Source organism: Ochlerotatus camptorhynchus, unplaced genomic scaffold (assembly GCF_037179485.1).
Source record: "Ochlerotatus camptorhynchus isolate MF236.1 unplaced genomic scaffold, CSIRO-AGI_Acam_v1.1 ptg000078l, whole genome shotgun sequence".
Taxonomy (NCBI): Eukaryota; Metazoa; Arthropoda; class Insecta; order Diptera; family Culicidae; genus Ochlerotatus; species Ochlerotatus camptorhynchus.
The window spans coordinates 467404-490596 of NW_027040568.1; the positions used below are offsets into that span (position 1 = coordinate 467404).

Here is a 23193-nt window from a genome sequence, read left to right on the forward strand (position 1 = left end):
TTAAGTTCGAATTCTAAAAATCCAAAGTTGTATGCTGATCGTAGCACCCCTCGATCAAGGGGCACATTTTTCATTTTTCATTATTTTTTAGAAACCACTACTTTCTTTTGTTCATATCTCCGGAACAAATAAAGCTGGAAATTGCATTAGGTATTGTTTTAATAAGAAAATTAGACAAGAAATCTAAATCTGTAACTTTTGTTTCTATACAGTGTTGCCAATTATTTTTTATTTTTGTTTGAAAACTTTAAATGCAATTTTCTCACAATACGTGTCATTTAATTTTCATTTTAAGGACACCATCGTGTTCTTCATCCTTTTTTACATAATTTGCGTAGTTCCTGAGATATTCCCTTTTGAATGAACGAAAGTCATAAATTATGAGGGTTATTTTTTTAACGTTTCCTCGTAATAAGATTCATTCTCATGACTTACTGTGTTAAATAATACTTGATGGAAACAAAATAGGTATGATAAAACCAACAATAGTTTTTATGCAGTGTTGACAAATTTAAATATTATTTAGTGGCTGAAAACTTTACACTAGTAATAATCTAAACGAATTGCATTATAACTTAAGACATTCCAATACATAAAATATTGTATCAAACACTGATCGATTTGTTTCTTACATTTTATTATAACAATGTAAAACATAAATTACAATTTACTTATTTTTCTTCTCAAGGCTAGCACTTCGTGATGATTTCTTCCCATTATTGTTTGAATCCACTTGCTTTGCACGTTTCGTTGCCACAACTCTAAAAGCTGAACCAGTTGTGGCACCAGAAACAGTTTTCATAATAATGGTATCAATACCAGAAGGAGCTGCTGCATGTATTGAACGAATACCGGGAATAGATGCAGCTGATGCAAAACGGTGGAGCAGTATTTGTTTTTCTTCGGAACAGATCTCAGATGACACAAATCTAACGTTTGTATTACAATTCTTCATTGTCCAGTCATAGAGCTCCTTTGGCGTGTGAATAGTGGCTCATTGTAAACTAGCTCGCGTTGCCAATCTCTTCAAAGTTCATCCCGATCCGTCGCTTGGTCCTTTGCCATGTGCCGTAACAAAGTAGTGCCACTCAGTGGGCACCCCAAATTTGCTTTCGTGGAAAACCAGGGTACCGCACCATCGGAGAAGTACGAGATTTTGCACAACTGTGATACCTAGGATTTGAGATACTCTATGAAATGGCACTGGAAAGCATGAAATGTTGTTGTGCTGTGCTCTAGAGTATCGGACATTATGACGCAGTTCAATGGTACAACTTTATTCTGGTGTACAGTGTAAACAGCAAAAGTGTGAACGGTTGCCAGCAAATTATTATAATGAATTCCCTGTACACTTAAAAAAACAAAAGAATGGTTTTCAGAGAAATCTGCCACTACAACGACTTCACCTTCACGAAAGCTATGACGAGTGAATTTGAAAAACTCGGATTGTTTCGCTACAATATAGAAGGGCTTTCGTATTGATTGGGATTGAAATGAATAATTCAAGATGAATTTTACCTGCAGATGGCTGGTCATTATTAATGTTTTTTTAACCGCCAGATGACATTGCACGCATACTTTCCGACCTTCGATAATTTTTGGCAAAGTTCTTATTGTACTCGTCATGAAACCGTGCAATAATTGGTTTCAAACTCTTGCGATGAATAACTGTATGCAGATTCAATGGGTTGCAGCACTGTCGTTGCATTGTCGCATACAGGTCTCCATATTGCTTAGCATGGCCATCACAAACACTTTTCAGTTCCGTAACACCAGAACGAAGCTTGTAATTGTGTTCCACTGTTCGGGACCTAACACCACTGCGACCAGTAATTTGATCTATTGTAGTATTTCCTGTGTCCTTAGTTTAGTGCATGTCACATTACTCCATCACTATTGAGAAATGATGAAGTATTCGATTTTTTTAGAGTTGTCATTCTTGCATTTATCTCAAGGATCCGACTCTAATTGAAAGGTCCCGCTATTTATACCCTTCGGAGTGTTGAAACACCCTCCGTGCCTTTGTCAGTCAAAATTGGATTCCTTAGGAACAAAATTAAGGAATGACACCGATATTGACCATGCATCAGAACCCTAGTCTTAAGCACTTCAAATTAGGGAACAACGAATAGAAGATTCGGAATCACAAAGATGAAGACTAACTAACCGAGTTTTTCCTTGTTTCAAGATCATCCTCGGTGGACAAAGCCAAGTCTTGTCACTCTCAACAAGGCATAAAAAGTAACAAGGACTAAGATGTGTTCCTTTGATTACTGAAAAATCCTGTTCCCCTAGTTTGAAGTAGTCAGGACTAGGAATCGGTGGTAGATCTTACATCCCTTAACGTACCACGAAAAGGTGATCTACCCACGTTACAGGGGGTTATTGTGTTTCTTGTGTGTTATAGGGTGTCGGAAGGTGTTTATGGGTGTTTCTGCATGTCGACCTAGCTGTCAAAACGTTTATTGAAAATTAATGCTTACTGGTTAGCATTACATCCACTTTTGTTTATAATCAGAATCCTTTTTTGTTTGCTCTCCAAAAATTTACCAATTTAATCATGCACAGTGAAAGCACGGAATTCCAGAAATAATGCACACGTCTATGTAAACAACTTACAGGAATTCAAATTCGCATCCCTGATCGTCATCCGCAACACCTATCTAAAAGAATGTGCTGTGTATGTATGTCTGGAGTTCCACTCCCATCTCAAAAAGTACTCCCTCAGCCGTCGCATTCTCATGTCATGATGCTTGACATCCTGGCTCAAACCAGTAAAGTCCTCTCGAATCCATCTTAACCGAATTCCAGTCGTAATCAAGCCCAGATAACCAAACCGAGCACGACCCTTTCTAAGCAATCTCTGTATCTAAATTTCGCAAAAAAAAAAACGAACCTATTTGTAAGCGGCAGCTAGTAGGATGGATCTCTCTGATTTGGTATTGTGTACATGAAATCCACGACGAAAGGGCATCAAACACATTAGAAAGAAATTTCTGTCTTCAGCTATCGATCAATAATTGATATGATAATTATTATCCGCTTCATTCATATACAGTTACAGATATTCTAGCTTGTTAGAGGTTGAAATTGTCTGTTTTTTCAATGTTAAGCTTGATGTTGAATCTTCTTTCCTAATTGCGGGGGTGAGGGCTACTTCGGTGTCCCGATCAGTTTTTTTGGTGGAATCCTACCGATTTCTGGAGGTCCCTCCTTCAGAAAAAAAAATCAACGAAAACAAAAAAGAGCCGGCGCCGGTGGTGTAGTGGTAAGCGTGACTGCTTTCTTACACCCCAATGGGTCTGGGTTCAATCTCAGCCGAGGTCGGTGAGATTTTTCTGAAGCATAAAAATCTCTGGTCACGTCTTCCTTCGGAAGGGAAGTAAAGCCGTTGGTCCCGGCCCATGTGTGTTGAATGGGTGCGATATCCTACGCAGGTGTGGAAGCTGCCTTCCTGCACATTCGATTGCCGTCAATGGATGGCAATCGATGTCCGTCGGTGATTGGCACTAGATTGCGGAACAGAGACCGACGTTAAATAAAGGAAACAAAAAACAAAAAAGGGCATCAAATGAATGGCAGTGCTGCCAGAAAAGATTGAAAAATTGGTTCTCATGGTGGTTGAAGGGTGTTTGAGTGTGTCGAAGAGTGTTTTTGATGTGTTTAACACAAGGTGGCAAAGTGGCTTACCCCCTGAATAGAACACACCATTGTCCACTCGGTATCTGCAAACTTCTAATGAACTAGACAGATGCGCCAGAGATCTATTTGATCTCGAAATTCTGGATCGCATGCAAAACATGAGCAAACTACAGTTTTGTCCTATATTTCACATTTTTGTCTTGTTTTATGGCTGACCATAAATAGTTATTTTGGCGTTCTTGTACCACAAAATATAGATTTAGGTCCAATGTGCACTTACCTTCTGAAAACTTTTAAAATAATAGGTTTGGATCCTGATGAATGTGGGCGTCTTAGTGAAATACCTGTATAATGAGAGAGAGAAGGATTAGTATTTTCCATTTAATTCCGCTACTTTATTTGCTTATCCTTGACAGATACGCGTATTTCGTCTACAATGTGCAGACTTCTTCAGTGTCTTGTAGTCGAGTATTAGTACAAGACACTGAAGAAGTCTGCACATTGTAGACGAAATACGCGTAGGTTTGGATATTAATTACATTGCTTTAGAAAATGCATCAGAAAAATAAAAAACCTTTTCTTTAATTTGTTTTCCCAAAATGTTACATTGCGTTGTACTTTGTTTTAGATAGTCTATCTTATGTAAAAATGCTGTGGGACACGATGGTGCAATCAAACCAAATATTTAGATGCATCAACTTAAAACAATCACGTTTAAAGTTTTTAGTCGCTAAATAATATTTAAATTTGGCAACACTGTTCTTGGTAATGTAATCGATTTTTTTTTTCTTTAAATATTATTTCACATAATAAGTCATGAGAATGAATCCACTTACTAAGAGGAAATGAAAAAAAAGTTTTACCCTCATAATTTATGACTTTCGTTCATTCAAAAGGGAATATCTCGGAACTACGCAAATTACTTTTTGTCGTTAAGTGTTTCTTATGTAAAAAAGGATGAAGAACACGATGTTGTCCTTAAAATGAAAATTAAACGACACGTATTGTGAGAAAACTGCATTTAAAGTTTTCAAACAAAATATTTGGCAACACTGCACATAAACAAAAGTTACAGATTTAGATTTCTTGTCTAATTTCCTTATTCGGAGACGAGCCAGCCAACGGCTGAAAGTCTCCTTAATAAAGATATATAAAAAAAAAAAAATCCTTATTAAAACGATACCTAATGCAATGTGTAGCTTTATTTGTTCCGGAGATATGAACAAAAGAAAAAAGAGCTTTCCAAAGAATAGCAAAAAATGGAAAATGCGCCCCTTGACCGAGGCGTGCTCCGATTAGCATAAAACTTTGGATTTTTAAAATTTGAACTTAAATGAAAATTCCCTACAAATTTGGTCCAGACCGGAAGAGGTCAATTTCATGTGCTGTGTACAGGGTGCGTGACGAATGTTTGCAGTAAATGGCATATTTGAGAAAAAATACACCAGTTAGTTATTCTAGCAATGAATTTTGTGCGATTTATTTTCTTTCGCAACATATGGAAGTTGTAAGTAAATTTATTCAAAAAAAATTGCCCTCCCTTTCGACGACTGTAGTTAGACGCTTCCGGAAACTGCAGTATGCACGTTTTAAAATGTTTCGATCCATAGATGTCATCACTGCCTTGATTTTAGCTTTTAGCGACTTAAGTGTGGTGTGAGGGGTTCTATTGGTATCCCGTTGGATGAAGCCCTATACAAAATAATCCAACGGATTGATATCGGGACTGCTTGGGGGCCAAATTTCTTCCTCCCAAATTTACGAAATATTTTCCGTAAGCCATTTCTGTGCTTTATTAGCAGTATGAGCAGGTGCTCTGTCTCTTCACTTTCCCAAGCCTTCTGTAATATTATACACTGTTCTTTCAGACACATTTACCGACCGAATTATTTCTTTCATGCATACTCCGGCGCGCAACAAAGCGACAACGGCTGACAGATTGCTCTCTTGTTTCGACACCTTTACGTTTACTCAACATTGTTTGTTTAAATCTTACACCTAACAGTATAAGCTATCCAGTGCTGCCAAATATATCTAAATCATGATGCACAAGCATGAGAAATTACTATTTGAAATTCACTGCAAAAATTGAATATTGGATTTGTGTAAGGGTAACGAACTAGAACATCACGCTGCCGTACATTTTTCTTTGTCCATTTAGGTTAATGCTGCACTATTTTTGACGCAGGCCAACTCTTTCTTTACTATACTGGGGGTCACATTAAGAAATCGAAAATAGGACTTGTAACGAAAATGGGGGGTATTTTTAAACGCACATTTTTCCAAAGCATTAATGTGAAATATGTCATGCAATATGCCATTCGACGGGGAATTCATCCAGCAATGTTGTGGCTTATATTGCAAATAATGAAAATAGTTAAACTATTAAGAAATTCAAATAAAATTTGAAACATCAATATTTCTCATACATTTGTTCAGACTAAAGAGCCTGAATTTATAAAGAGACGACATCTTATCCGTTTGACAGGTCTTCTGCTCGATTGGAATAACTCTGAATCAACAATAGAAAAGGGCCCATCAGCATTTGTAAACAAACCGTTCGAAAGCCCTTTACTCACAAAGCGAAGGCCACCTACGTAAACCAACACCATCATCGGATAGGGGAAACTTCCCAAATAACAATCTAAATGCTTGGAAGATTTATTCTTATTTTATCATTGTTTTATCATAGCATCCCTTCCAGCCTGTGGTTGTATTACGGTTTTGTGTGCTTGTCATAAAATCAGGCCGTCAAGTCGTCTATAAAACTGTTTTATGACTACTAAATTAAAACTCAGACTTCATAGTTTTAACGGTAGCTGTAAGGTGGTTCTGCATCACTACTTATAACTGAAGAATAAAACCAAAACAAAACATACAATTATGTTTTATGGTACACTTTTTATGACCGATATAAAATTTGAAGCAGTCTTAGACCTTCATTAAAGCTTCATTACAACTATCATCTTTATCAGAGGCCTAAGATTCACAGATAAGAAATATACTGCTACAACAAAAAATACTCTGAAATTTTTTGTCATTATAAAAAACAAATCTATTCAGATATATGAAATGAAAACCCCTTCAGTGCTTCTGAACACGATGAAGATGAGACGATCGACAATATGAAACTCCTGGAGGAACTACAGTTATATGATCCCTACATAAGGCACAGTGCGGTGAAGGAGCTCTTAAAAATATTGAACAAGCGGCTTTCCGATACACTTCCGAAAGATCCACGAACCCTTCTTAAAGCAACGCCGACAGTTTCACTAAATCCGTTTGGAGATGGCCAGTATTGACATCACGGCTTTAAACCTTGTATTGAAAAAGCTTTTAGTGGATCCAATAAGCATTTCTTACATCTTGATTACAAGCGAAAATAGGAGGATCGCTTGGAATGTTGACTTTTTGACAGGTGGTCATGGTTTTTGTTTTGTTTTGATTCGCTGTACCGAATAAAACCAGCAAGCTAGTTATATAGCTTAAATATAACTTAACGCTCTCAATTTGGACTACGAAATGCTAAGATACAACCATTAGGTTTATGTTATGCTATAGAATTCCAATCTAGGAGAATATGTTATATTGAGGTATTTTTAAGGAGTAGCAAGTTATAACAAATAAAATGTCGCCGTAGGAACAAATTTCACACAGTATGAATAATTACGCTTTAATTGATAGGCGATAAAACACTTTCATACATCTATGTATATTTGAATAATATGTGACTGGTTATTGCTCAACAGTAGTAACAGTTTTGTACTAAATAGATAATCTTTGAATGACTCTTTAATGCATGGTGCTAATGCAGACAAATTAAAAATATCCTTATATTTTAGTATTCATATGGCGCACTAAATTTATGCTCCTATTTGGTATAATAATCACCATAAATATTGCACGGCATGCTGTGAAGCATATACAGATTGGTTTAAAATTATAATAAAGTCGTCTTATTTTCAATGTACAATAATATCAGCCATTATTACCAACTGACAAGGATCATGATTTCACATCAAACATCGAAAGAATAAAACCACAATAAAATATTTCTCAATATTAACTATCATCCAAAAACCCCAACTTAAAACCTTCAAAGTTGTCAAAATGTTTTGCGTATCATGTTTTATCAACTTCTTCAGGAGCGATTTATGCGGTTGTAATATATTTTTATGGTAGTCATTAGAAGGTTGTTAAAACTTTCTGACCTGGAGGAGGTTTTATGTTTTCATTTTTAGCAATCACGTCTAGAGTGTGATAAAACTGACATAAATCCTATGCTCCTAAAGTAGTTCGCATATCAAGTTTTAATGACTGCATTAAAACTGGGCCAATTGGCCATGACATGGCTGTATTGCGGTTCTCAGGAGATTGTTAAAGCAATGTGGTCGTCAGTGAAGGTTTTATAATTTGGTTATATCAACTGCTATAAAACTTAAATAAAACAAAAATTGTTGCTTGGGTTCTACCTATACGATGATGGTGTTGGTTTGTGTGGGCGGCCTTCGATTTGTGAGTAATGGGCTTTCGAACGGTTTGTTTACAAATGCTGATGGGCTGATGAGCGCTCCTGCCAGAGAAGTAGTTAAAAGCCATATCGTCAGTATTCGGGTACAGTTGCTCATCGTGAAAAACACCACTGTGCGCCATCTTCTCCAAGCGCGTATCCGTGCAGAAAGCGCCTACAGACCTTAGAATTCCCCAACCACGACAAAGAACGAACAACCCGGTACCGTGCACCAAACCTGCCGCCAGTAGAATACGAACCTGTGTGTAATCCACGCTAAGCTTTCATCACCATCCTTCCAGAGACCTCCAGCCCGTTGCTCGTATTATCAGCCTTCTACACTTAAGTGTAACTAAACCAAACGAGCCTTGTAAAGGTCATCAAACAATTTTTAAACAAGAGTAAATTTAAAATTGTTTATAACGTCCGTCCACCTTACTGCCAGAAATACCACGTCATCATACCCAACGCTCGTATGCAGTCAACCAAGGACTAAAACGGTTGTGGGCAAACCTCCAACAAATTTGCAGTACACCTTCTACTTATCGATTGAGCAGAACTAGTAGTAACATTACGTTTATGTCCATTGACTATGCTTTTTAACATTGATCTTACGATGGTTTGCCTAACGGGTTCTTCATCTTTGATGGAATGGTTGATTTAATTTTTAATTAAATTTTCTGTTTTCAATTACTTTATATAGGAAATATGTCATTCGACGGAGACATTATTCATTATTTGTTTGGTGTATAGTGAAAATAGTTAAACAATTAAGAAATTTAACAAACAAAGTAGGAATATTTCGTTAAGCAATCACAAGAGCGGGTGGAAGGCAAGAATCTTAGTATATGAGGGGATAAAGGGTGATACGGTCAAAATTTGGTCAATATCAACTTGACGTATTTCTTTCAATTTTGCATTTAAAAAACCTGAACACCCCTCATTTTGAAGGTGTGTGTGTGTAGAATGTTGCTCCTATTTTGATTTTGGAATTCACTCTTCAGTTGTCAAAATGCCGTCCAAGCAAGAAGAGCAGCGTATCAAAATTTTGCTCGCGCATCGCGAAAATCCGAGCTACTCGCACGCAAAGTTGGCAAAATCGCTAAAAGTTGCCAAATCAACCGTTACAAATGTAATTAAAGTGTTTGGGGAACGTTTGTCGACAGCCAGGAAGTCTGGATCGGGGGGAAATCGAAAACCGGAAGCCGCTGAGACGACAAAGAGAGTTGCCGGTAGTTTCAAGCGAAACCCTAACCTCTCTCTCCGAGATGCCGCAAATAAGCTGGGTGTATCGTCTACAACCGTGCATCGAGCCAAAAAACGAGCCGGACTATCGACTTACAAGAAGGTAGTGACTCCAAATCGCGATGATAAACAAAATACGACGGCCAAAGCGCGATCCCGGAGGCTGTACACGACGATGCTGACGAAGTTTGACTGCTTGGTAATGGACGACGAAACCTACGTCAAAGCCGACTACAAGCAGCTTCCGGGACAGGAGTTTTATACGGCAAAAGGAAGGGGAAAGGTAGCAGATGTTTTCAAGCACATGAAACTGTCAAAGTTCGCAAAGAAATATCTGGTTTGGCAAGCCATCTGTACCTGTGGCTTGAAAAGCAGCATTTTCATAGCTTCCAGGACTGTCAACCAAGAAATTTACGTGAAAGAGTGTTTGAATAAATGGTCTGCTGCCTTTCCTGAAGAAACACGGTTGTTCCGTACTGTTTTGGCCGGATTTGGCATCTTGCCATTACGGTAAAAAGGCCATGTAGTGGTACGCCGTCAACAACGTGCAGGTGGTTCCCAAGGACAAGAACCCTCCCAACACGCCAGAGCTCCGCCCAATTGAGAAATACTATTGTCAAGTGGAACCTAAAGAAGACCAAAAAACTGCTAAGGGCGAGCAGCAGTTCAAGGCAAACTGGCTTTCTGCGGCGAAGAAGGTGGACAAGGTGGCTGTACAAAATCTGATGGCAGGGGTCAAGCGTAAGGCCCGGCAATTCGGATTTGGAAAAGCGGAAGCCTAACTGAATATTTTTCCTGAATTTTATACTAATTGAACTTGAAAAAGAAATTTAATTTGATTTTTTAAATAAACGATTTCACCGATTTACACGCGTTTTCCCTTGACCAAATTTTGACCGTATCACCCTTTAAGCTAGGTAAAGAAGTGCGCGTTTGATTGGTAAATATAACCGCATTTATGGCCCTTCGCTCAATTTCATGGCCCTTCTGTACAATTTTCACACTGCCGTACTCTAGCGGAACTATCAATCTATCCTCTTCAGAATTTTCTCTAGTTAATAAATTATCGTACTAAAGCTTGATGTTGATATAAGTATAGCATTTTCCTCCCAACTCTGAAAATCTCTGAACTGCCGTTATACGCATTACTGTCCTTTTGTTCCGGGAACGATAGGGCTCTCAACCGTTTTAATTAGCAGCTCGCAAACTCGAATTCATTTAGTTATAATACTACTTCCAATTATTCGGTTTTGAGCGTATAGGATATTAATGCATAACCGAAATCCTCGTATGTGAAGCAATCTGCGATAAATTTTAGGTTATAATTAGTTTCTAATAGTATTTTATGTAAACTTACGACTGTGATCTTCTAACTGTGGTAACTATCTGTGATAGTTTATGGTAAGATAGTTTAAGTATGAGATTTTAGGAACAACTAAAATTCGTGCTTGTTGTTTGAGCGGGTTGGGCTAGTGAACTAGCATAAGTGTAAACAGCCCATTAACGATGTCGCAACAGGGTCCAAGATATGTGCTCTAGAAATTTTGAATCATGATGACCAGCTTTGGACTCTACAAGAAATCACATTAATGTTCCGACAAATTTTCTGATATAATATTCATAATGCCCTGACGCTTCTGAAGTTTTCGGATCAATCATAGAATTTTCAGAATATCCCACGGACCTTCATGTAAGTCGGTGAAAATTTCCTTAACTTAATGGGATTGCTATAAAGTTATCTGATCGCCCCCAAAGTACTCGGAACTTCGCTGAATATCAGGAAACTATCTAAAATATCTATATTTCTTAGATGTTCTCTGAAATTTCTTGAGGATTTCGGTGCTTGCTAAAACTTCTCGCATTTTTTAATTAATGGAACTTCGTTGATATTCCCTAATCAACTAGTTGAATTTGTGCAGAAGTTTATGTAAACCAAATAACCGTTACAGTACTTATTAAAACTTTCCGCAACTAGTTATCTTGACAGCGATGAAGTTCTCTGAAAATCTATGAACTTCATAAAAACTCCTGCAGTTTTTCGGAAGCTAATAGACCCGCTTTGAGATTCTTAAAGCTTCCAGTAAGTTCCCCATATTTTCAGAATGTTAACTTCCCTCCCGCAGTTTGTTCATAATGCTTCACTGAAATTATCAGCTTTTCCTTTTTCTCCTCATAACTTCTATAAAGTTCTTACAATTGTTGTGAAGTTTAGGGATTTCACCGAAGATCTCTAATGTTTCATAAAGTTAATTACAAACTTGAAATAAATCATTGATTTTTTTTTCCTTAATTCGGACAGTTTGAAAATTTGTAATATCATGAACTTGTACATGAAATACGAAACTTGAAGACATTGAATATTTGGAGATATTAAACTTACTAAAATGAAGAAAGTGTTTAACTTCAACATTTAATGGATTTGATTGTAAAGCTGTTTCTTTAAAATTGATTTCAATGTGTTAAAAACATATAAACCTGGAAATTATCCGTTAAAGTTCTATAAAAACCTGCAAATCTCAGGGAATTTTATTAATCCTAATGAGTAGACATCCTGTATAGAGAGAAAGACAATTAAACGCCAAAGAGCTCTAATGAAACACAACACCTTCGAATTGTTCGAAAATTAGAACAATGTGTAGGCATCGATAGGACCAGCAGATCCTACACACTGCAAGAAGAATGGTGAATCTTGAAATAAATTCACGCTAACACGTTGACAGAGACAGATTACAAGAAAAAGTTACTTGGTCTTAAAAAAGGAGACTTTTCAGAGACTGGCTAACTGGTGACTCGCTAACAGCCCTGTCCAAGGCATAGCCAATTTTTCCAATGCTACCCGACGCCAGGAAGGCAGCTCCCACACCTGGACCCTACCTATCAACCCATCAAACTCATGAGCCGGGAACCAACGGCTTTACTTCCCTTCCGAAAGAAGGCATGATCAGAGATGTTATGCCTCAGAACATCCCGGTGGCGCAGACTAAGATTGAACCCAGGCATGCAGGGGTGAGAGGTAATCACGCTTACCACTACACCACCGGCGCCGCTTTCTAAAATGGTTACAAAGATTTAAACACTAATGCTTCATATTTTCGGTAATTGAGTGCCGTATTGAATTTTGACTCCATCGAAAATTGTTGCCTGGTTTATGATCAAAGAAAAAATAAATTTTGAACGTTGCAGCGGTAAATTACGAAATATTTCCAACCATGAAGAAAACCAAAGTAATACTACCTCCAATAATTTGCCGCTGCACCATTTCTGTTGTCATGCTATGATTAGGTGAATCAAAAACCAACCCAGTCTGATATCTTTACATTTTTATGATACTTAGAAGTGATATGGAGTCTAGAGGCGTGTATGGACAACAATTTGTGTAATCAATTTACAACCTCGCGATAATCTATCTCAAGAGCATGTATAATCCAATATTTAGTTATTCCATGTGTCTAATAGCCTATTAGGCTGCTGACAGAGTGTTCGAATTTCATGTGGAGTCATCGAGCACAACTTGATGCCTAGTCATTGTAAAACAACAACTTGATAATACAATGATGATAATAAGATCCGTATAACAGTAGGGTTAACTACCCCATTTCCGGCATATTAAGCACAACTCGCACATAGTCTTTCTTAATCTACCACAGTTTAGCACCAAACAAAATGCTAAATGACTGATGGCTTCCAAATTTATGTACCTTTCCGTACGTACCGTAAGATTTGATAAAGAGAAACCAATCGTTGAGATATTGTCAAAAGTCTAACACTGCTTCTTGACGTAAAACTCGGCCTAACGCATTGAAACGCCATTGAAACGCAACTGAATTCACTTCGGACTATCGGATGAAGATAAAAATTGATTCGGTCGGAGCGTTTCTTTTGTTTTTGGGAATAATGGGTGCAAACCTTCATATCACGCGTTCTCATTGACTTAGTTCGGTAGCTTATTAACTAAAGTATCGTACCAAACGCATAATTGACTTGTTAACTCTGAAATCATGGATTTATTTGAAGTTTTCTGCTCGATAGGCCCAAAATGGGCGATAGGCCGAAGTAGTTCTCTACCCTACTGTAGAACAACTTATCTTTTCGTGAAAATGACAATGATGTGTACATGATTGATCATTTTTATTATACAGTTTGAGTCTGTGTAAATGACTTTGTCATTGTGGTGTCTTTTGAGAGTGATCGATTGGTCATCTTTGTTAATGATTTGCATAGCAATAACCCACATTCTTTGTCTCACTTTCAGGAATCATCCTCAGCGGAAACGAGATATCGCAAATCCTTCTATCGCTCATCCTTTCGTACGTGGGAGGCCACAGAAATCGCCCCCGATGGATAGCATGGGGTGTAGTGTTCTGTGCTCTTTCCTGCTTCATCCTAGCAACGCCTCACTTCATCTACGGAGCTGGCGATGCTGCGTTACAACTAACGAAAGAGTACATTAACGATAAGGAAGCGGAAGCACTGCTCAACAGCCACAACCTGACGAGGATTGTGAAAAGCACAAATCGACTCTGTATGGACACGTTCAATACGAAAGAGTGCCACGACGTCATCTCAGTAGTTCCACTGGTTTTGATATTCATGTCTCAGTTTGTGCTGGGCATTGGAAACACTCTCTATTACTCGCTTGGTCAAACCTATCTGGATGACAACACTAAGAAAACGAACACCCCACTGATGCTGGCCTACGCGTCGTCGCTGAGAACGTTCGGACCGGTAGTTGGATTTGCACTTGGTAAGCTATCTTACATCAATGAAATTAGGAATCTAACTAAACTGTTTTTTTTTTCTTTAAAACAGGATATTTTGCCTTGAAGATTTACATTGATCCAACTAAAACACCCGTCATCGACAGTTCCGACCCGCGATGGTTGGGAGCCTGGTGGTTAGGATGGATTATCCTGGGTGTAGCTATGCTTATTTTTGCAGCGCTTATTGGGCTGTTTCCGAAGGATCTTCCAGCGAAAAAAGATGCCACGGATAGGTACGAACGTTTTGAATAATTTTCATCAGATGGTTTCGTAAAATAAAATGTTTTCAGGCCGAAATCGACCAAACCAGTAATATTGATGAACGACGCGGAAGCATTCGGGAAGGAAAAGAACCCCCTGAGTAAAATGAAGGATCAAAATAGCTTCCCAGTACAGAGCAAGGATGAAGTCGGCACGATAGTGGAGTTTCCAAAATTGAAAGGTATGATCGAATAAACTTACCGCACATTATTGCTTTTTTAGACTTAGACTCCTGTGCAAAAAGTAATTGCACAGTAATATTTCCGCAAATAATTTAAAACTAGACTTATTTGAAAACAGTAGCAGCTTTAGAACAGTACTGGCAAGCGACACCAATGAATTCCAGCTCTAGAAAACCTTAAGAATCTCAATATTTAAATTTTATAACCAGTGCGAAAATATTATTGTGTACTTATTTTTATCGCACGAGTCTATTTAGGTGCGAAATCGGCAATATATTAAATATAGTGGCAATAATTTTGAAAATAAACACATTTTCAATGCTAGCTCAAGCTAACCCATGAAACTATGAATGGTGGTCCCATGCAGCATTATAGAAAGTTCTGTCCAAAATGAAGTCTTACAAAAATAGCAAAAAAAACAACGCAAATAGCGACATCTCTTCTGATGCTTGCAAACATGATGAATCACGTTTTCTTTCTCGATTTTAAAACTTCCCGGAAAGCGAGAAAATCACCAATCACACACGAATAACCGTCCGGGAGGCAGAGTACCAGCGCTAATCCGGCAAATGCAGTCGAAAACTATGAAAGCGAATGCACGCACAAAACAGAGAGCAAACTTTAAACACAACCGTATCCAAAGAGGTTCGAAACTGCACTAAAAAAAACATTTTGTGCTGATGTGTCGAAAATCGAAATTATTTATAATAATTACACATTCTAAAATAAGGATTTTAAAATTTCATTTTTTCCTACAATGCCTGCAATGAGGCATCACTATTAATGATTGATTGAAACATTAATAACAAATAATAGGTAAATATTTTCTTTAATTGATCAAAAATTAATTTCTAGCCAATTAAATTCAAAAATTCAAAGAAATTGCTTCATTGTGCATGCAAGCCTTCGGTAAGCTTGTTTGTGTAAGCAACATTGAAAAGATTGTAAAGATTGTGTTTGACACATAATACCTGCCAATTTTGCTACACGACAGTCGCACACTCTTCGCTCTTCACTCTTCGTGAAGAGGCGATCAGAAAATCACTCTCTGTGACTATGTCAAAGCTAAATTTGCAGGTTTTATGTGCCAAACACAATCTTTACAATCTTTTCTTGATACTTACACATACAAAATATCATCATAGTATCTTATTATTCCATAATTTCATAAAACATTTTTATAGCCAAAATTAGTTTTCACCAAATTTGGCAAAACCAGCTATTTAAAATATCTTTTTTTCCTTGATTTGTTTTCCGTCGATCTTCCCAACAAACATTGAATGTTGAATAAGAGCTTATTCAGGCAAAAACAAGCTTCTTCAGCTAAAAAATAGCTTAATCAGCTGTTGATCAACTCGAATTGTTTGTTGGGTTGGCAGCTCCCGCACTTGGATCCTACCTATCGACCCATCAACTCATGAACCGGGGACCAACGGCTTTACTTCCCTTCCGAAGGAAGGCGTGATCAGAGATGTTATGCCTCAGAACATCCCGGCGACGCCGTATTTAAAATATCATCAACAATAGTTTTCATTTGATTTTATTGGTTTATTCGCAAGCGGCGCCGGTGGTGAAGCGTGATTGCCTCTTACCCCAAAAAGCCTGGGTTCGATCCCAGTCGGCGCCGTCGGGATTTTCCGAGGCATAAAATCTCTTATCACGTCTTCCTAAAGTAAAGTCGTTGTTCCCCGGTCTACACTCAAAAAATTCCACACGTTTGATCGAAGTGTTTAAACACTTGATTTTTTAAATGCACAATCACATTTACTTCAAGTGTATTTCGCCTTGGTTCAATGTGTTATACACGTTAATTTCTAGTGTTTCAAACTTTGAAACTATCTATTCAAGTGTATTGCACATTGAATCACACTACTGTTCAAAACAGATGGATTTAAAGTGTTTTGCATTTCAATTCGATGTGAATTGCTTGCATCGAAAACAAGAGTTGTGTCTTTATCCTATCAACCCGCCTCATATATAAGTACAACCGTGGCTCAATGGATTGAACGAAGACTCCGGCAGCAGCACACCACAACAGTCCATGATCGAATCCCAAATCAGACCTATTAAAAAGATATGTGAAAGCTCTGGCCTCTGGCAGTTTTGTTTATATATTTGTCGATCCATGTTTAGAGTCGGCAAAGTAGAAGTCGATAAAGTAGAATATTGAACTATGATGTGCAAAGCTATTAATATCACCATATGAGGCACATAGAATCCAAGTGTGTCACAATTCAAATCCATAGTGTTCATGCATGATTCATAGCATAAGATTCACACATGAAATCGATGTGTTACACAATAAGCGCAAAATTAAGATGATGACATGACGTGCCGACCTGATGCCGACCGACAGGACACCACCACACACGGTGATTGAATAAGCACCGTTTAGCGATACCGGGTGGAATTCGATTTTGAAATCTGTGTTAGGCACCCCCAATGTGTTGCCGAAAGACGTAATCCTACGTCAAAATTGTTTATTCGTTTTGTATTGAATAATATTGTAAAATTCAACATTTTAATTGAGTAAACAATAACAGCTGTTGCTGTAGTTATTTGAATAAAAATCGGACATCACTAGACGAATGTGAAACGTAATTTCAACATAAACCGTCAATCAGGATCGGTTATAAATAATGCGATAATTTGAAAGCGACCGGTGCTAATCACAAAAGTGGTCCCCCCGGTAACTGAAAAAAAACACGAGTGCTAACAGGTTGATAAAACTGTAATCAGTGCTTTTTCTTGAAGACTGAAAAGCCGAAACAAAATTATACATTTTAAGTGATGATTATTATGGTCTTACAAAGTACCCCGACTAATATGAATAACCGTTACTTAACTGATAAAAACGAATTGTATTGCTGTATCCATTTATTTTACCCAACATATCACAAACTTGTATGTGTAATAATATAAATTAATGAATGTACCTAGATCAAATATTTAAAATGTATTATGTGAACATAAGAGGTTCGACAAATTTCAAAGATTGAATATTATAACTTGTCCATCTTTTCGTATATTGGGCATATTACTCCCTATTTTCACTCCTCCAGTAGCTGTTCTATATTCCAAATCCTGACCAGGCTTCCAGTGCGCGCGCTACCGTATGCGAGACGCAATACGAATAGTCTCATAGTCATCCCGAGCAAAGTCGGTTAACAAAATGAAAGCAAATCGATATTAAAGTGTGCAGTTCCTATCATAATGAAAACTCATTTTGATTTCAAATGTTGCGACATAAGTCTGATATCATATTGTGCTTTCATTATGCAGTCAAGACTTTTTAAATGAAAGCAACTTAAGTTGAAGTTCTGCTGTTTACGTCTTGTTTAAAATTTAATTGAAATTCATCTGTCGTTGAACTAATGATTATTGTTTATTTGATTTGTTTAACACATTTTAAGTCATTCGTGACTTGCCCGGGGTGAGATTGGAGCCCAAGTCTTTCAGCTTGAGAAACATGAATGGTAACCATTTACTCCAAGCCCGTATTCAGTTAAACATTATGAATGCAACATCAGTAATCAAATTGATTTCATTGAAAGCAGGATTAGTTTTCCGTTTGCTTCAACAGTGTAAAATTTTGCTCTCATTTTTGCTGTGTTAACCGTTAAGTCAACCAAAATGAGATCAACTGGAGTATTCAAAATAAGTTACATCATAACAGCAAATTTTGATTTCAATTTGATCTTCAGCTTTGCTCGGGATAGCAATCTCATGCGCAAGAGATTTGTAACACTCTGTTTCTCTCTCTTCAGTTTTGTCGCATCTCACATTCTCATAATGTTTGTGTGTCGCACTGTTTTGTAAGCACCCAGGGCTTGAAAGGGGATCGCATATCGACTGTGACTGCGTGATCGCGTACGTTTTCTGCATTCAATGTGCAAAGCAAGCACGTTGGTTTGACTGGCAAAATGGCGCAGTCGTTCTGCCTTTTGTCGATTGCTTGTGTGCTGTTTGCTGCAGCAGCTCGGTGGAAGCCGATTTTTCAATTCATTCGTTCTCCCGCTTATCGTGCATGTTGAAAGTTGAAGCTGCAGAATGACCGGGAGTATGCTGCGTATTTTGTTTTCATTTCTCTTTTCCAATGGTGAGCTATGCTGTACGAGTCTCTCGATAGACGCGGTAGGAAATATTTTATATTCACCGCTATAACTCGGCTGTTTTCAAACAAATCGATCTAATTTTTAATATTTAAAGTCTCTGGTTGCTATTACGGCCAAATTTGACCGATTTTGAATCTTTTGGCACCATAGGATTCAGAAATTTGTGTTCTTTCTGGACATTGCCAACAATGTCCATTTGGAATAGTCTGGTTCTAAGAAATCCGGATTGTTTCAGAACTAAGCATTTTCTTGCCTTTTGCTAGAATTTTGAAGGAATCGATATCAAAGTAGAATCTCCTTCAAGAAACAATTTCAGCTTACTTGAGGACCAGTTTAAGGTTTCTCCCCGGAACGGCCATTCCGGCGCAGGTTCCCGTAGGGCCTCTAGTGGCCATAGAAGTGTTTGGGAAGAAACCGCTACAATATGGGTATCAAAATTCATGAATTTACAGCAGGAGACTGTTTATCATAATTTTGTGATCATCCGATGGATTGTCCCGGAGTTGGTGCCCGTAGGGCCTCTAGTGGCCATAGAAGTGTTTGGAAAGAAACCCCTGCAATGATTTTGCAGATTTTGCTCCACCTCCACCAAAGCAGGTCCGTCCAGATTATTCTTTTGCGTTTGAGTTTGACCTGACTGGTTTGTAATTTCATACTACAATAGCTCTTCGAGGTTTATATGGCAATTACAAGGAAAAAAAAAAGATTTTGATTTATTTTCTTCGTTTTAGCCTTTTTCCAAAATGATATACGGGTATGCCTACTATCTTTTCTTATGTAAAATTTGGAGACTACTTTTTGATAGAACTTTCTCAAATTTTCTCGTAATAATTTCCTTATAAAAATTAAAGAGCAGTATGAGATCGCAACCAAATGGGTTCAAATTTCTGGAGAATACTCAAAAATTGTAATCAATTGAGCAGGGTAGAGCAAAATCTATATTTTTTAACACCCTTGTATGGTTAGTCGTGGATTTGCTAAATATAATTTATGAACATTTTCTGTCTGTTGTTTAGGCAAACCAGCAATCTCTAGCGTAAAAAATGTATCGAATTTGAGGGAAAAAACGGTAAAGAATTCGAACTGGGGTCATTTCTTTATTATCTTACAGGTTTGTGCTAATAAAGGGTGGTTAGTGAAATGTTACGTTTATTTCCTTTGCGAGTGGGCTAAAGGGTATCAGAGTATCAAAATTTAATAAAATGTTGCCCTTGGGTAGAGTTTATATTAGATGGAAGGAAAAAATATAGTTTATCTCAGCGAATTTCAGTTCAACTTTTCGAGGTTTTCAGAACATCACATGCTATAAGAGTACATAGCTTGAGAACGAATGATCTTAGAAACAAGGTTGTAGGGTGAAGCACTACTTCGGAATATTGGAAAAATTTCTGTTATACGCATCACAAGTTTAATTAAAAAAGCTGAAGTGAGGTATGCTGCAATGGAACCGCACCTTATATTTATAATTAAGAGTGATACTATCTGCTCACCGCTTTTTCTGCGCTTTCCTTCAATCAATTGGAAAACAGCGGAGACAGGAAAAACAGCGATGAAATAGTGGTGACCACTAGCACAACACCATCCAATTTGTTGAGGGACTACGGTTGAACAAAAATATATTTCTTACCAAGGGTTCTTATGACGATTTGGTCTTCATTCTCAAATTGCACGTTAATCCCCAAAATATGACGAGCATGTCGCGATGCAGAGTCGATCTTCAGTGAAATTAACTTTCCTCTCATCTCTGAATTCTATCAGCATCGATGTTAATGTATTTCTTGGTTTTCCCCGATGAAAAACTGGTACCTAACGCACTAGCTAGCGCGTCAAGAATCGCACGCATTTTGGGCCAGTCAATCGAAGACAAAGGCATATTCCTCACAGCCACAAGCTTCACGCACGAATCGACAATGATTTGTTCATTAATAGCCACGGACGTTTTTTTTTTCATTTTCTTCGATTTTGCTTCCACTTCCTCACCCTCCTTAAAAAAAACCCTTTCCTTGGCCTACGCGAAATGTGTACTGCGAAAATTACGCACAAAATTTCCCGCATCAAAATTCTTCTGGAAATATTTACAACTTTCATCACCACTCAACCTACACCACACACCCACGTAATTTTGCACAACGAAATCCTTCGCCAAATCACGAAACTTCCTCTTGCCTGCGATTTTCTTTCCAATTTCAACCAGTTTCTTATTAAAAACCACACTGCTAAGTTTGCAAATAACGGCGCCGGTGGTGTAGTGGTAAGCGTAATTACCTCTCACCCCAGCAGGCCTGGGTTCAATCCCAGTCGGCGCCGCCGGGATGTTCTGAGGCATAACATCTCTGATCACGCCTTCCTTCGGATGGGAAGTAAAGCCGTTGGTCCCCGGTTCATGAGTTGATGGGTCGATAGGTAGGGTTCAGGTGTGGGAGCTGCCTCCCTGGCGTCGGTAGCATTGGTGCTCAGCACGGAAAACAAGATCGAAGGAAAAAACAAACCAAAGGAAAAAAAACCCGAATTTATCCACCTATGGTGTGAACAGACCCTTCTTACTTATTCAAGTTTATTTATTTTATTGTCATTATCAGTGACCAAGCCCCCCACCCCCGTGTCATCCAGTGACGCTACGCCACTGCCTGGGGGTACCCGGAATATATCCGGGTGTAGTCTATTTGGTGAGGCTACCAATCACCTTATCAATTCATATTCAAGCAACTTCCCCGGGGTACCCGGAACATGTCCAAGTGTGTCCAATGTGGTCTGGAACACTTAACACGACTTGCATTGATCTTATTTTTGAATTCTGTAGTAATTTGATGTGTCGCATGATGGTTTTAATACGTTTTCCGTTAAATCCAGCGTGAAGGCCCATATTCACCGGATCTTATTCCGGCCATATCTCCGGAACCGGTCCACCGATTCCAAAACCGTTCAATGGGACCCCAAGACCTATCATTTGGCGCCGAGTTTGTCCAAATCGGTTGAGCGATTGCTGAGAAACGTGAGCGCATTCATTTCGTTACATACACACACACATACACACATATGCACATACACACGTACACACACACACACACACACACACACACACACACACACACACACACACACACACACACACACACACACGCACACACACACACACACACACACACACACAGACATGTTCCGATCTCGACGAGCTGAGTCGAATGGTATATGATGGGTTTGATACGTTTTCCGTTAAATCCACCGTGAATACCCATATTCACCGGATCTTATTCCGGCCATATCTCCGGAACCAGTTCACCGATTCCAAAACTTGGGACCCCAAGACCTATCATTTGGCGCCGAGTTTGTCCAAATCGGTTGAGCGGTTGCTGAGAAACGTGAGCGCACTCATTTCGTTACATACACACACACATACACACATACACACGTACACACACACACACAGACATGTTCCGATCTCGTCGAGCTGAGTCGAATGGTATATGACACTCGGCCCTCCGGGCCTCGGATCGATAGTCGGTTTTTCAAGTGATATCTATACCCTTCTTTGTAAGAAGGGTAAAAAAAAAGTTTGCAAACACTACCTGCGGTAGAGGTGACTGCCGTAGAACTGATTTTTTTTTGCAGTCATTCACTACAGCAAACGACAAAGGGAACTTGACCGAAATGAAAATGTGGAAAAAAATCAAAACGAAACAGAGTGACTAAACGAGAGAGGATTTTTTACGAGAGGGAGCAAATACTGATTTTTCTACCTATTCGTTACGCTGTGCATTTGGAATTATGAATGCGAAAAGTAGCGTGGAGCAACGGATGGTATACGAAGTACCGCACACAAAGGACAGCTTGAAATTGAATGAATGGTTATGTTGACTGCTCATGAAAAAAAGGACAGACAGAAGCCCTGAGCACAGCACATTTCCGGATGCATGCGTTTCATGAGAACGAGTATCATGCGACGTCGCGTGAGCCGAAGCTCATGCGCTTTTCTCAATGAGACGTCGCTAAGCGACGTCGAAATAACAAACTCAACTGGAAGACCAACTCGTGTTCTTGATGTGGGAAAAGTGTTGTTTTGTTTTGAAAACGATGGAAAGCGACCTAGCTACTACACTCTTATGGAGAAGAGGTGTCGGATGGTTATGACCAACAAAGTTTTCCTAGCGGCAATTTTCGTTGATTAAAGGATTAACTTGAAAAATAGCCCATTCATAACGAACGAAGGAAGAGATGTGATGTACACCGAGGGTCCACGGTACTAACACTAGGACTTTTTGGAAATCTGTTGTCGCTAATTGATTGTTTCAATTCAGCATCATGGTGGCTGATATGAACTATCCTGTGAGCACTAGGGTAAACGCTCCTATATTAGCAGAAGCGTTAAGCGTTAATGTTGTCATACGTTTTCAGGTTTTTTGACAGTTAGCCCATGCCTTGTCAAAAAACCTGAAAACGTATGCATTGTGCGCCGGCCTTTAGGTTCCTATAGTTGTGTA

At 38.5% G+C, this 23193-nt stretch overlaps 1 protein-coding gene across 3 annotated transcripts in view; it reads left to right on the forward strand.

Annotated features, from left to right (window-relative positions):
• The window catches only part of Oatp33Ea (Organic anion transporting polypeptide 33Ea), a 64319-nt gene that overhangs the window by 35059 nt on the left and 6067 nt on the right, over positions 1 to 23193 (forward strand). For all 3 annotated transcript variants that reach the window (XM_065217694.1, XM_065217696.1, XM_065217695.1), the window contains exons 3-5: positions 13650 to 14141; positions 14207 to 14390; positions 14448 to 14599. In XM_065217694.1, the coding sequence (XP_065073766.1) occupies positions 13650 to 14141; positions 14207 to 14390; positions 14448 to 14599 (828 nt within the window). The remainder of the gene's footprint in view (positions 1 to 13649; positions 14142 to 14206; positions 14391 to 14447; positions 14600 to 23193) is intronic.